General features: G+C 37.7%; 1 protein-coding gene across 1 annotated transcript; it reads left to right on the top strand.

Annotated features, from left to right (window-relative positions):
- Positions 1–1,311: 1,311 nt before the first annotated feature.
- Positions 1,312–2,265, top strand: LOC122700068 (putative olfactory receptor 52P1). The gene has a single exon (XM_043912682.1). The coding sequence runs from the start codon at positions 1,312–1,314 to the stop codon at positions 2,263–2,265; it is 954 nt and encodes a 317-aa protein (XP_043768617.1).
- The last annotated feature ends 11,349 nt before the right edge of the window (positions 2,266–13,614 follow it).

A 13,614-nucleotide genomic window follows, 5' to 3' on the forward strand; every position in this document is an offset into this window, starting at 1 on the left:
AAAAAAATTGGAAGTTGTGGGAGGTATCATTTGCAACTGTTATTTTCGTCTCTTAAAAATGTTAAATAACTTTACATGTAAATCTTTTAATTACATATCATAACTTTTGTGGGATGTTGAACAAAACTAACTATTCTTTATGGTTCAGAAAAGCCAGTTCATCATTACGACCGAAAACATAGTATAGGCTGAAAAAAATTGTGTGGGTTAACACGTGTAGTTACATAATTACTTATTTTTCAGTTACATAGAAAGACCAAATTGTGTAAGTATAGCCATGGCAAAACCTTGTATTTAGAGAATATGCATTTAAAATTTTAATGGCCTATTTGCATCATTCTACTGTTTTCAGCAGGCATTCCACACTTTTAGAATGTGCTTGTGATGTACTTATATCTTCTGATTATCTTTAAGATCTTTTAAGATATTTTCTGAAATAAAAATGCATTAACCAAGAGTGAGGATAGGAGTTTATTTTTAGTATTCATAAGAATTTTGGTTCCACTTAAATTGTTTGTATTTCTTTTTCTTCTTTCCTGATTTTTATTTGTCTGTGAGCTAGTATACTGTTAAAGCTACAGTTGCCTTCTGTGTGTGTGCTCAGTCCTGTCTGACTCTTTGTGTGTGGACTGTGGCCCTCCAGGCTCCTCTGTCTGTGGGATTTTTCCAGCAAGAATACTAAAGTGCGTTGCCATTTCCTTCTCCAGGGGATCTTGCCAACCCAGGGATCGAACACATGTCTCCTATGTCTCCTACGATGGCAGGCAAATTCTTTACCACTAAGCCATCTGGGAAGACCAACTGCCTTTTGTATAACCTGTTAATTATTGTGTGCATGAATGTATCTCTGTGTATTTCTATATGCATTTTCACACTTGATCAAAAATTCCCTAAGAATAGTGCTTTGTGTTCTTTCATACAACCCAGAAGATGGTTCTTTGGATTGTTTATGTCACAAAAACTAGACACACAGAAGCAGATATTTTATCATGACCTGCTTACTTATTAGATAATAAAAATGAAAGAATGGAATACAATAAAACTGTAAGTCAGGAGAAAAATTTTAAATAACAATGCAGTCTTCTTAACTGCAAATGAAATATTGGAATTTAATATGGTAAAGTGATTTACCTATCCATAGAGTAACAGAAGCTTTTAAGAAAAGTCAGCTCCTCAAAAAGATCATTATAAAGTGTCTAAAATTTTCGTATACAGGACCATGGAAGACTTAATCTTGTCATCCTGCTTTTTGCTCATAGGGAGAGTCACTTGTCTATTTTCATCTGAGCATGGGAACTGTCCAGTTTTAACATGGCAGACAATGCTACTCATCACTACATTTCATCTTTCTTCTTGGTTGGTATTCCTGGCTTGCAAGATTTTCACTGCTGGATCGGCATTCCTGTCTGCCTCCTGTTTTCCCTGACCATGCTGGGGAACAGCATAATCATCATTACCATCAAACTAGAGCCAAGCCTCCACCAGCCTATGTATTTCTTCCTTTGCATGCTGGCAGTGAATGATATGGCCCTTGCCTCTTCCACAGCCCCCAAGATGCTTGGCATCTTTTGGTTGGATGCACACTGGATTGACTTTGATATCTGCTTAGCACAAATGTATTTCATCCACACATTTTGCATAATTGAGTCAGCCCTCTTAGTTGCCATGGCCTTTGATCGCTATGTAGCTATTTGCATCCCACTACATTATACAACCCTCCTGACAACAACAATGGTCATTAAAATGGGTCTAGCTAGTGTGGTCCGAGCTATCTTCATGGTTTTGCCAGGTCCCTTTCTCATTAGAAGACTACCATATTATACCAAATATGTCATCAATCATGCCTATTGTGAGCACATGGCTGTGGTGAAATTGGCTAGTGCAAACACCCATGTTAATAGAGCATATGGAATCTCTGTGGCCCTTTCAGTGATGGTATTGGACCTCGGGCTCATAGCCACATCCTATCTCAAAATCCTTCAGGCAGTCTTCCGGCTCTCCTCTCAGCATGCCCGCTCAAAAGCACTGGGCACCTGTGCCGCCCATGTGTGCACCATCCTTGTCTCCTACACACCTGCCCTCTTTAGCTTTCTAACTCACTGCATTGGCAAGAAGGTGCCTCCAAGTGTCCATATCATTTTTGCAAGTTTGTACCTTCTGGTGCCCCCCACAGTCAATCCCTTGGTATATGGTATCAAGACAAAACAGATTCGTGACCGGGTGATTGGTCTCTTTTTCCTAAACAAAAAAATTTCTGAAAACTAAAACATGTAAATTCCAGCAAATTTGTAGAACATGATCCTCAAAGTCATGGCTACAGTGATGAATAACTCAGCCCTAGTCTCCAACTATTTTTTCTGGGGTTTTCTATGACTTACTTATGACAAACTGTGGAAAAATTCTTCAATAGATGGGAATACCAGAACACCCGACCTGCCTCCTGAGAAATGCATATTCAGGTCAAGAAGCAAGAGTTAGAACGGGACATGGAACAACAGACTGGTTCCAAATAGGGAAAGGAGTATGTCAAGGCTATATATTGTCACCCTGCTTATTTAACTTATATGCAGAGTACATCATGCAAAATGCCAGGTTGGATGAAGCACAGGCTAGAATCAAGATTGCTGGGAGAAATATTTATAATGTCAGATATGCAGATGACACCACCCTTATGGCAGAAAGCAAAGAAGAACTAAAGATCCTCTTGATGAAAGTGAAAGAGGAGAGTGAAAAAGTTGGCTTAAAACTCAACATGCAGAAAAATAAGATCATGGCATCTGGTCTCATCACTTGATTGCAAAGAGATGGGGAAACAGCGGAAACAGTGAGAGACTTTATTTGGGGGGCACTCCAAAATCACTGCAGATGGTGACTGCAGCCATGAAATTAAAAGATTCTTGCTCCTTGGAAGAAATGCTATGACCAACCTAGACAGCATATTAAAAAACAGAGACATACTTTGCCAACAAAGGTCTGTCTAGTCAAAACAAATGTCCGTCTAGTCAAAGTTTTTCCTGTAGTCATGTATGGATGTGAGAGTTGGACTATAAAGCAAGCTGAGCACCAAAGAATTGATGCTTTTCAACTGTGGTGTTGGAGAAGACTCTTGAGAGTCCCTTGGACTACAAGGAGATCCAACCCGTCCATCCTAAAGGAAATTGGTCCTGAATATTCATTGGAAGGACTGATGCTGTAGTTGAAACTCCAATACTTTGGCCACCTGATGTGAAGAACTGACTCATTGGAAAAGACCCTGATGCTGGGAAAGATTGAAGACAGGAGAAGAAGGACACAAGAGGATGAGATGGTTTGATGACATCACTGCCTCGATGAACATGAATTTGAGCAAGCTCCAGGAGTTGGTGATGGACAAGGAACCTGGTGTGCTGCAGCCTATGGAGTCACAAAGAATTGGACACAACTGAGTGACTGAACTGAACTGATGTCTTATAGCAGCAATATTTGGTGCTGTATATTTTACTTTTAAAAAATGATCTTTATAAACTTATGTTATAATAAAACCAAATCAGAATGGTATCAAAAAGTTCCACTTGGAAAATATTTAATATATTTCACCAAAGTTTTTTATTTTCTATATAGTTTAATATTCAGTTATTTCAATATTATTTTACATCATATCCCCAAATGTGATATAACTAAATAAATAGTATAAGAATATAAAAACACTCAGTTCATTTTCTCAGGTTGATTTCTGAATATATGTTTTATCAATTCACACTAACCACAGTTTTGTTTTTATTAATTAGTATGCCTTTAGGCAAACTTTAATTACCTTTTTTACCTAAAATGTATATATGAGCCAAAACTACAGTTGTCTGCCGTCTAGACTTCTGATAAGGAAGGTAATAGCTTTCTGTGTCACAATATAAGCTAGGATAACTATGGTGACTTATAGCAAAACCAAAATGATTTAATCGTAAGGAAGAGAAATTTCTTTCAATCAAACCATTAGTTGACAAATATGTTATGATTTCAATCAGTCCCTAATATGTTCATATAACTTAGCCAACTTAATACTACACAATGGACTTAAATAGTAAAGAACTCATTCTTTGTACACTCAAGTCACTAACAGGACCTGTGGTCAACATCTTTTATTGCACAGAATTTTGACAATTATTCCCAGTAGGGACCATTTCACCTGGAAAGAAAAACGTTGCATAGTGGTTAAGTGTGTAATCTCTTTTGAGAGAATGCTTGAACAAGTTGTCAGTCTTTGGATATGTTCTTAAACTGATAGATGTACATCAGTTCTTTCACCTGTAAAAGGTTTATAAGGATATAATTCAGAAGATCAAAGCAAGGAGTAAATGATTAGCACAAAGTGTGCTTAGGACAGATTTTGGAATTTACTATGTACAGTATGAGCTAAATTTATTTTTAACTTATGAAAATAGATTTTTTTCAGATACTATTGCTAATTATTAAATATGAAAGTGAAAGTCACTCAGTCGTGTCCAACTCTTTGAGACCCATGGACTATACAGTCCATGGAATTCTCTAGGCCAGAATACTGAAATGGGTAGTCTTTCCTGTCTCCAGGGGATCTTCCCAACCCATGGATTGAACCTAGGTCTCCCGCATTGCAGGTGGATTTTTTACCAGCTGAGCCACAAGGGAAGCCCATTAAATATGAAGATATCAAGAATAATATCAGCTTGTGTGTTTAAACAGAATAGCTGAACACAGATTCAAAAAGAGAGAGAGAGAGAGAAGCAGCATAGAAAAGCTTAAAACAAAATAATTCATTTTCCAAATAGAATAAATTAGGGGTAAAGTCAATAAATATGATAAGGTATTTAAATATACCTTTATATCCTGCAGTCTATCCTTTTATTCTTGTCTAAGGCCCTAAGAAGAAACTCAAAGCTCTTTCTATTTGTGGGCGGTGATTTGCCCTGTAATCTCAGTTCTATGATGCCTTCAAGAAAAGTCATTAAGGGAGCAGATCCCAAGAGGACACAGGTGACCAGTCTGCGAGAGGGCCCCTGGGCCTGGCAAAGTTGGCAGAACCTGTTGTAAGAGCTCTGTGTTCAGAAGTCTAGGGGCAAAGGTAGGGGCCCTGGGAGCCACAGCATCAGGGAACGGTCACTGTCCTGTTCGCCTTGATCCCCACCAAGAGGTAGAAGAAGGGGGTTGTGATCAAAACCAACAAGAAAAAGATCATTGAGTTTCAATTTGTCTAGCTTTAAGTATGTGCATTTAGCTTCACAAAAATTAAAAATCTCTGATGTGAAAATACAATGCTTAAAAAAAAAAGAAAAGATTAACTATAACTTAAGATAAAATTCATGGATCATACTTTCTAGACTATATCAAGAATTATCAAAATTCAACAAATTGACAGCAAATAACACTTTAAAAAGTACTTTAAAAGCTTGAACTGATATTTCCCCAAAGAGAATATAAGAATGGCAAGTAAGCACATAAATGGATTTTCAACATAATTATCTATAAAAGAAATGTAAATTAAAACCATGATGACATAAGAGTAGGCACCCAATAGAATGACCAAATAAAAAAGCAAACAAAAAACAAATACTGAGTGCTATCAAGTTTGTGGAGGTGCTGGAATTATTAGCATTATGACTGTTAATAGAAATGCAAAATTCTACAAGCACTTGAGAAAATAGTTTGACAATTCCTTTGAAATTAAATACACTCTTTTCATATAATCCAACAATCCCACTTTTGAGTAATGTCTTCCTAAATTAGAAATAAATTTCAGAAAAGAATCAGAATTATCTTCAAGCAAAAGGATGGCTTTATTGTTCACAAGGTTTGCAAACCAGGACACATGACCTTGGGCAATGAGGAAAAAAAGAATCCTCCTGGTGAGGAGACAGATGAGGGGGTGAGGGATTTTTAAGTGCAAAAACCTTAGAAGCCACAGTTGAGATACTCATAAAGGGATTGAAGCCCGTTACAGCCTGATCATAAATCTTTGCAGCTTGACTCTAAGTTTTTGATGACAGGCTGTCACTGGGGTTTCTTATGTGCCTTCTAGACAGGAAATTCTGTGGAAACTCAAGAGTTCTTACAGTTTTGTTTATGTTTTATATTTAATACTTGATTTTCAAAATTCATGAAACCAAAACAAAGAGAAATAAAGGAGAAAATAGAAAAAAGTACCAAAATCAGTGAAGATTTTAATGTTCTTCTCTCAATAATTAATATAACAGGAAAAAATAGGGATGATATAAAATTTTGAACAAAAATCTTCATCAACTTAATTTATTGGAGATTTAGAGAACACAAAAGAAACACATACAGTACTTGAGTTTCAGGTTTAGCATTCATATGCAAGGGGCTTCCCTGTGACTGAGTCAGATAAAGAATCTGCCTGCAATGCAGGAGACCCTGGTTTGATTCCTGGATCAGTAAGATCCCTGGAGAAGGAAATGGCAACCCACTCCAGTATTCTTACCTGGAGAATCCCCCGGACAGAAGAGCCTGGCAGGCTACAGTCCATGGGGTCGCAAGAGTTGGACATGACTGAGCAAATAAACCACCACCACCATTCATATGCAAAAATAGATTACTTGTCAGTGTTATAAAGAATCATGATGTATAAAGATTGGATAAGAAGAAATCAAATTGCCATTTAAAATATAAGATATATCAATTTTCCCAGCAAAACCAACTAATACATAGATAAAGCAATTATTTTTGATACAATATTAACTTAAAAAATATATAAGGAATATATAGCCTCAAATATGATTTAAAATAAGATTACACTTTTATAGAAACAAATGTTATAAAGTATCTAGAAATCAGCCCCAAATATTAAGTATATCTTTTAATTTTAATCTAACAGAAATGATCTGAATTAATCAATGAAGTTATTATAATATATTGTCATTCACAAATTCAATGCAATACAAACCATTCTTTTAATTGCATTTTTTTGGGAATGTGGTAACCTGCTGTAAAATTATAAGGAAATTAAAAGTTCATAGATGAAATAGTCACTTTTTAAAGTAAAAGTCAGAGCTTTAAAACATAACACAAAAACATGATAATAAAATTAAATATATAGTCTCAAAAAGATATATAGAACTATAAAAATAACTGCAAAGTATAATAGAGATCCATCCATTTATGTACAAGAATTTAAAAAAATTTAAGAGGGCTTCCCTAGTGGCTCAGACTGTAAAGAATCTGCAATCTGCCTGCAGTGCAGGGTACACAGGTTGGATCCCTGGGACAAGAAAATCCCTTAGAGAAGGGAATGACTACCCACTCCAGAATTCTTGCCTGGGGAATTTCATAGACAGAGAAGGGAACCTGATGGGCCTCAGTACATGGATCACAATGCGTCTAACAGGACTAAGCGACTAACATGTTCACTTTCACATAATAAATCACTACAAAAAGACAAAAAAAATTGCAGATATATTTTTTATATCTCTGGTAAAGTTGACTTTTTATATAAAATCAGTAAATAAAAGTGGATTTCTACTTAATATCATATAGACAGAAGGGCATACTCCAAATGAGTAAAATACCAAAATCTTAAATTAAAGCTGTGAAGTTAGTAAAAGTTAATGCAGGAAGATAACTACAAATAAGTATGAAAATTTCAAAAGTACAAAACATACTGTAAGATTTTCATTCAGTTCAGTTCAATTCAGTTGATCAGTCATGTCCTACTCCTTGCCAACCCATGAATCGCAGCACGTCAGGCCTCCCTGTCCATCACCAACTGCCGGAGTCCACCCAAACTCATGTCCATCGAGTCGGTGATGCCATCCAACCATCTCATCCTCTGTCATCCCTTTCTCCTCCTGCTCCCAATCCCTCCCAGCATCAGAGTCTTTTCCAATGAGTCAGCTCTTCTCATGAGGTGATGAAAGTATTGGAGTTTCAGCTTCAGCATCAGTCCTTCCAATGAACACCCAGGACTGATCTCCTTTAGGATGGACTGGTTGGATCTCCTTTCAGTCCAAAGGACTCTCAAGAGTCTTCTCCAACAACACAGTTCAAAAACATCAATTCTTTGGTGCTCAGCTTTCTTCACAGTCCAATTCTCACATCCATAAATGACCACTGGAAAAACCATAGCCTTGACTAGATGGAACTTTGTTGACATAGTGATGTCTCTGCTTTTTAATATGCTGTCTAGGTTGGTCATAACTTTCCTTCCAAGGAGTAAGCGTCTTCTAATTTTGTGGCTGCAATAACCATCCACAGTGATTTTTGGAGCCCAAAAAATAAAGTCTGACACTGTTTCCACTTTTTCCCCATCTATTTCTCATGAAGTGATGTGACTAGATGCCATGATCTTAGTTTTCTGAATGTTGAGCTTTAAGCCAACTTTTTCACTCTCCTCTTTCACTTTCATCAAGAGGCTTTTTCGTTCCTCTTTACTTTCTGCCATAAGGGTGGTGCCATCTGCATATATGAGGTTATTGATACTTCTCCCGGCAATCTTGAATCCAGAAATGCTGCTCCAGCCCAGTATTTCTCAAGATGTGCTCTGCATATAAGCTAAATAAGCAGGGTGACAAAATACAGCCTTGATGTACTCCTTTCCTATTTGGAACCAGTCTCTTGTTCCATGTCCAGCTCTAACTGTTGCTTCCTGACCTGCATATAGGTTTTTCAAGAGGCAGGTCAGGTGGTCTGGTATTCCCATCTCTTTCAGAATTTTCCACAGTTTATTGTGATCCACACAGTCAAAGGCTTTGGCATAATCAATAAAGCAGAAATAGATGATTTTCTGGAACGCCCTTGCTTTTTTGATTATCCTACAGATGTTGGCAATTTGATCTCTGGTTCCTCTGCCTTTTCTAAAACCAGCTTGAACACCTGGAAGTTCACGGTTCATGTACTGTTGAAGCCTGGCTAGAAGAATTTTGAGCATTACTTTACTAGTGTGTGAGATGAGTCCAATTGTGTGGTAGTTTGAGCATTCTTTGACATTGCCTTTCTTTGGGATTAGAATGAAAACTGACCTTTTCCAGTCCTGTGGCCTCTGCTGAGTTTTCCAAATTTGCTGGCATATTAAGTGCAGCACTTTCACAACATCATCTTTTAGGATCTGAAATAGTTCAACTGGAATTCCATCATCTCCACTGGCTTTGTTCATAGTGATGCTTCCTAAGGCCCACTTGACTTCACATTCCAGGATGTCTGGCTCTAGGTGAGTGATCACACCATCGTGATTATCTTGGTTGTGAAGATCTTTTTTGTAGTTCTTCTGTGTATTCTTTCCACCTCTTCTTAGTATCTTCTGCTTTTGTTAGGTCCATATCATTTCTGTCTTTTATTGAGCCCATCTTTGCATGAAATGTTCCCTTGGTATCTCTAATTATCTTGAAGAGATCTCTAGTCTTTCCCATTCTATTTTTTTCCTCTATTTCTTTGCACTGATCACTGAGGAAATCTTTCTTATCTCTCCTTGATATTCTTTGGAACTCTTCATTCAAATGGGTATATCTTTCCTTTTATCCTTTGCTCTTTGCTTCTCTTCTTTTCACAGCTATTTGTAAGACCTCTTCAGCAGCCATTTTGCTTTTTTGCATTTATTTTTCTTGGGGATGGTCTTGATCCCTGTCTCCTGTACAAAGTCATGAACCTCTGTCCATAGTTCATCAGGCACTCTGTCTATCAGATCTAGTCCCTTAAATCTATTTCTCACTTCCACTGTATAATCATAAGAGATTTGATTTAGGTCATACCTGAATGGTCTAGTGGTTTTCCCTACTTTCTTCAATTTAAATCTGAATTTGGCAATAAGGAATTCATGATCTGAGCCACAGTCAGTTCCCAGTCTTGTTTTTTCTGACTGTATACAGCTTCTCCATCTTTGGCTGCAAAGAATATAATCAATCTGATTTCAGTATTGACCATCCGGTGATGTCCATGTGTAGAGTCCTCTCTTATGTTGTTGGAAGAGGGTGTTTGCTATGACCAGTGCGTTCTCTTGGCAAAACTCTATTAGCCTTTGCCCTGCTTCATTCTGTACTCCAAGGCCAAATTTGCCTCTTACTCCAGGTGTTTTTTGACTTCTTACTTTTGCGTTCCAGTCCCCTATAATGAAAAGGACATCTTTTTTAGGTGTTAGTTCTGGAAGTCTTGCAGGTCTTCTTAGAACCATTCAACTTCAGCTTCTTCAGCTTTACTGGTCGGGGCGTAGACTTGGATTACTGTGATATTGAATGGTTTGCTTTGGAAATGAATAGAGATCATTCTGTCTTTTTTGAGATTGCATCCAAGTACTGCATTCCAAAATGCATTCCAAATTCTTTTGTTGACTATGATGGCTACTCCATTTCTTCTATGGGATTCTTGCCCACAGTAGTAGATATAATGGTAATCTGAGTTAAATTCACCTATTCCAGTCCATTTTAGTTCGCTGATTCCTAAAATGGTGACACTCACTGTTGCCATCTCCTGTTTGACCACTTTCAATTTGCCTTGATTCATGAACCTGGCATTCCAGGGTCCTTTGCAATATGCTCTTTATAGCATTGAACTTTGCTTCTATCACAAGTCACAGCCATAGCTGGGTATTTTTGCTTTGGCTCTGTCTCTATTCTTTCTGGATTTATTTCACCACTGATCTCCAGTAGCATATTGAGCAACTACCAGCCAGGGAGGTTCATCTTTCAGTGTCCTATCTTTTTCAAATGTATAAAAATATTAAATCACTATGTTGTATACCTGAAACCATAACCAAGTAGGAACCTATAGGGTCTTCCCAGGACAGCCCCCATCCTATCTTCCACCTATCTCTTGTTTGTAGAAAAATGTTAGCTTCACAGGCCTTCCTCTAGTTACAAAGAATAAGTTTCATGAGAGAAAATGCAGAAAGAAAGGAAAACTATGAAGCAAAGCAAGGCAATAATAGTTTGGCCACTAAACAAAGTCAAGGACCTTTAACTTCCTCCTCAACAGCTATTGATAATATAGTAAGCCATGTCCTTTGAGCTGTTTTGCAGATACTGAAACCACCACTGGGAAGAAGTTAACTATATGCTGATCACAAGCACAAAGATCCCAGACTGTTTGAAATCAGGTTGATGATGTTGACTCTGGATTACACACCACCGACCAATTACATTGAGATCTCTGCCTATCCACACCACAATGGTTCTATCTTCTTACAACTCAGATGCAAAACGATCATACAAGGGCAAAAAAGCAGTTCTAGGAAGAACCCCACTTGTTCCTGGAAAACTAAGACATATACCAACATCCCCCTCCATTGACCTTGACCTTAAAGTCTTGCCTTAATCATCCCCTGGGCTTCCCTGATAGCTCATTTGGTAAAGAATCAGCCTGCAATTCAGGAGACCCCACTTCAATTACTGGGTTGGGAAGATATGCTGGAGAAGGGATAAGCTATCCACTCCAGTATTCTTGGACCTCCCTTGTGACTCAGCTGGTAAAAAAAAAAAAAAAAAAAAAAAAAAAAAAAATCTGCCTGCAATGTGGGAAACTGGGTTCAATTCCTGGGTTGGGAAGATGCCCTGAAAAAGGAAAAGGGGACCCACTCCGGTATTCAGGCCTGGAGAATTCCATGGATTGCATAATCTATGGGATTGCAAAGAGTCAGACACGACTGAGAGACTTACACTTTCACTTCACTTTCAATCATCCCCTAGGTGACAATTTGATTTGTGAACTAAGTTCCTGCTTCTCCATTCTCTGGAGATTTAATAAAACTTGTGCTGCTTCAATCTCAGCTTAGTTTTCATTTTGACTATGCAAACCTGAACAGGAAAAGAACCTTCCTTGCCTGAACAGGGGGCCTCAGTTGGGCTAGGGCCCAAATAAGGGTCCATATGACCTAATTCATTAGCAAAACTAACATAATATTGTATGTTAATCATAATTCATTTTTTTTAATACTACATTCTGCAATGGAGAAACACATAAGAGCTATCAATACAAGCTCTGGGGAGTTTAGAATATTAACATAGCTCTTTCAGAAGCATGGGGCTTCCCAGGTGGCCCTAGTGGTAAAAAGCCCACCCACCAGTGGAGGAGACATGAGAGATGTGGGTCCCAATCCTGGGTTGGGATGGCATGAAAATGCACTCCAGTATTTTTGCCTGGAGAATCCTCTGGACAGAGGAGCCTGGCAGGCTACAGTCCATAGAGTTGCAAAGAGTCAGACACGACTGAAGTGACTTAGTACACACGAATTCCAGAAGTACGTTGCTATTGCCCTGTATTTATTGTTGGCCCAGTCCTCTTTTCAACTTTATGTCTCCTAAGGGATCCATCAGGCTTGCAAACAGAGGGGCCTCCTGAGCATTGGAATGACCCATTAAAAAGTAACCATAACTATCAACTTAACCACAGAGTCCTCACTGATCCAATGGTAACCACTGTCATATTTTTAAACCATTCTCACATATACATATTGGCCTACATGCCACAATGCAAGACAATCATTTGAGGATTTGCAGAGAAGAGCAGTTACCTTTTATTATCATCTATGATATATCATGGGCTGTGAGATAGAATTCAAGATAAAACTGGTGAAAGTAAAGCAGGAAAGGAGGATTTATAAATTTATAAATGATGTTACACATTTTTAAGAAACAACTGAGTAATGTCAGTAATGTGATTTGGTAGTAGAGAAAAGGAACCAAGTAAAATCATACATATAAATATATACATATTGAGTTACTATTATTTATGGAAGACCATAACTGTTTTTGGAAATTTCTGCTAAAGGGAAGTTTCTGGTTATATAACTCATAACCAGAAACAATTTTGAAAGCACATATTCTAAGAAAACAGTTGAAATAAATGAAGGGTAGTTAATGACTATGAATAAACAAACCATCTCTGGTGAGTCAGAAGCCTTGAGAGCAAGATAACAGTCTGTGAAATTCTTAAGAGACTGTAAAGGATGTAGAGAAACATTACATCAATCATTCCTCAGAATCTACAGAGAGTTTACTGAGATTGTGTACCTTTCTTGGATGTGCATAGTCTGATGAAGGAGATTCACTTGAAAATAAATGCACACAAAACATAAGGTAAGAGATCTAACAGAAATAGCGACTTAATAGCTGCTTGACTGAGGTACTAGAGATAAACAGAGGAGGCAAGGATAATTCTGACAATTCCTAGTTTAATGGCTGGGTGGCTGTTGTTGTCAGCAAAATAAGATACGATTACATGGAAGAGGAGGGGAGAACTCACTGAATTAAGTTTGGGGATTTTTTGTGTGTGATTATTAAAATACCTTAATATAAATTTATAATGCATTCAACAAAGACTGTTTAGAAAATACCATGGCATTCCAAAAGAGTCCTCTCTACTGGAGTGGTGGATTTCAGCCAAGCGCAATGCTAACTGACTGAGCAACAGGCAAAATATCAAAGCCCAGGGTGTCAGAAAGAATTAAATACTTGTATGGTTTGGAAGCAGATGGAACAATAGTGACAGCAGAAATGTTAGCGAGGTCTTGAGCAGATATTCTGACTACCTAAGCAGATTGTCTGCTGAGGCTAATATAAAGAATGACTATTGAAACAAGTGAATTTCTCCAAAATTTCTTTCAACATAAACCTGAGAGAAGACAGAGAAGAACTTCTAGATGGAAGGGGTGACTATACAAGCAGA

This window comes from Cervus elaphus, chromosome 1, assembly GCF_910594005.1.
Source record: "Cervus elaphus chromosome 1, mCerEla1.1, whole genome shotgun sequence".
In the NCBI taxonomy this organism is placed as follows: Eukaryota; Metazoa; Chordata; class Mammalia; order Artiodactyla; family Cervidae; genus Cervus; species Cervus elaphus.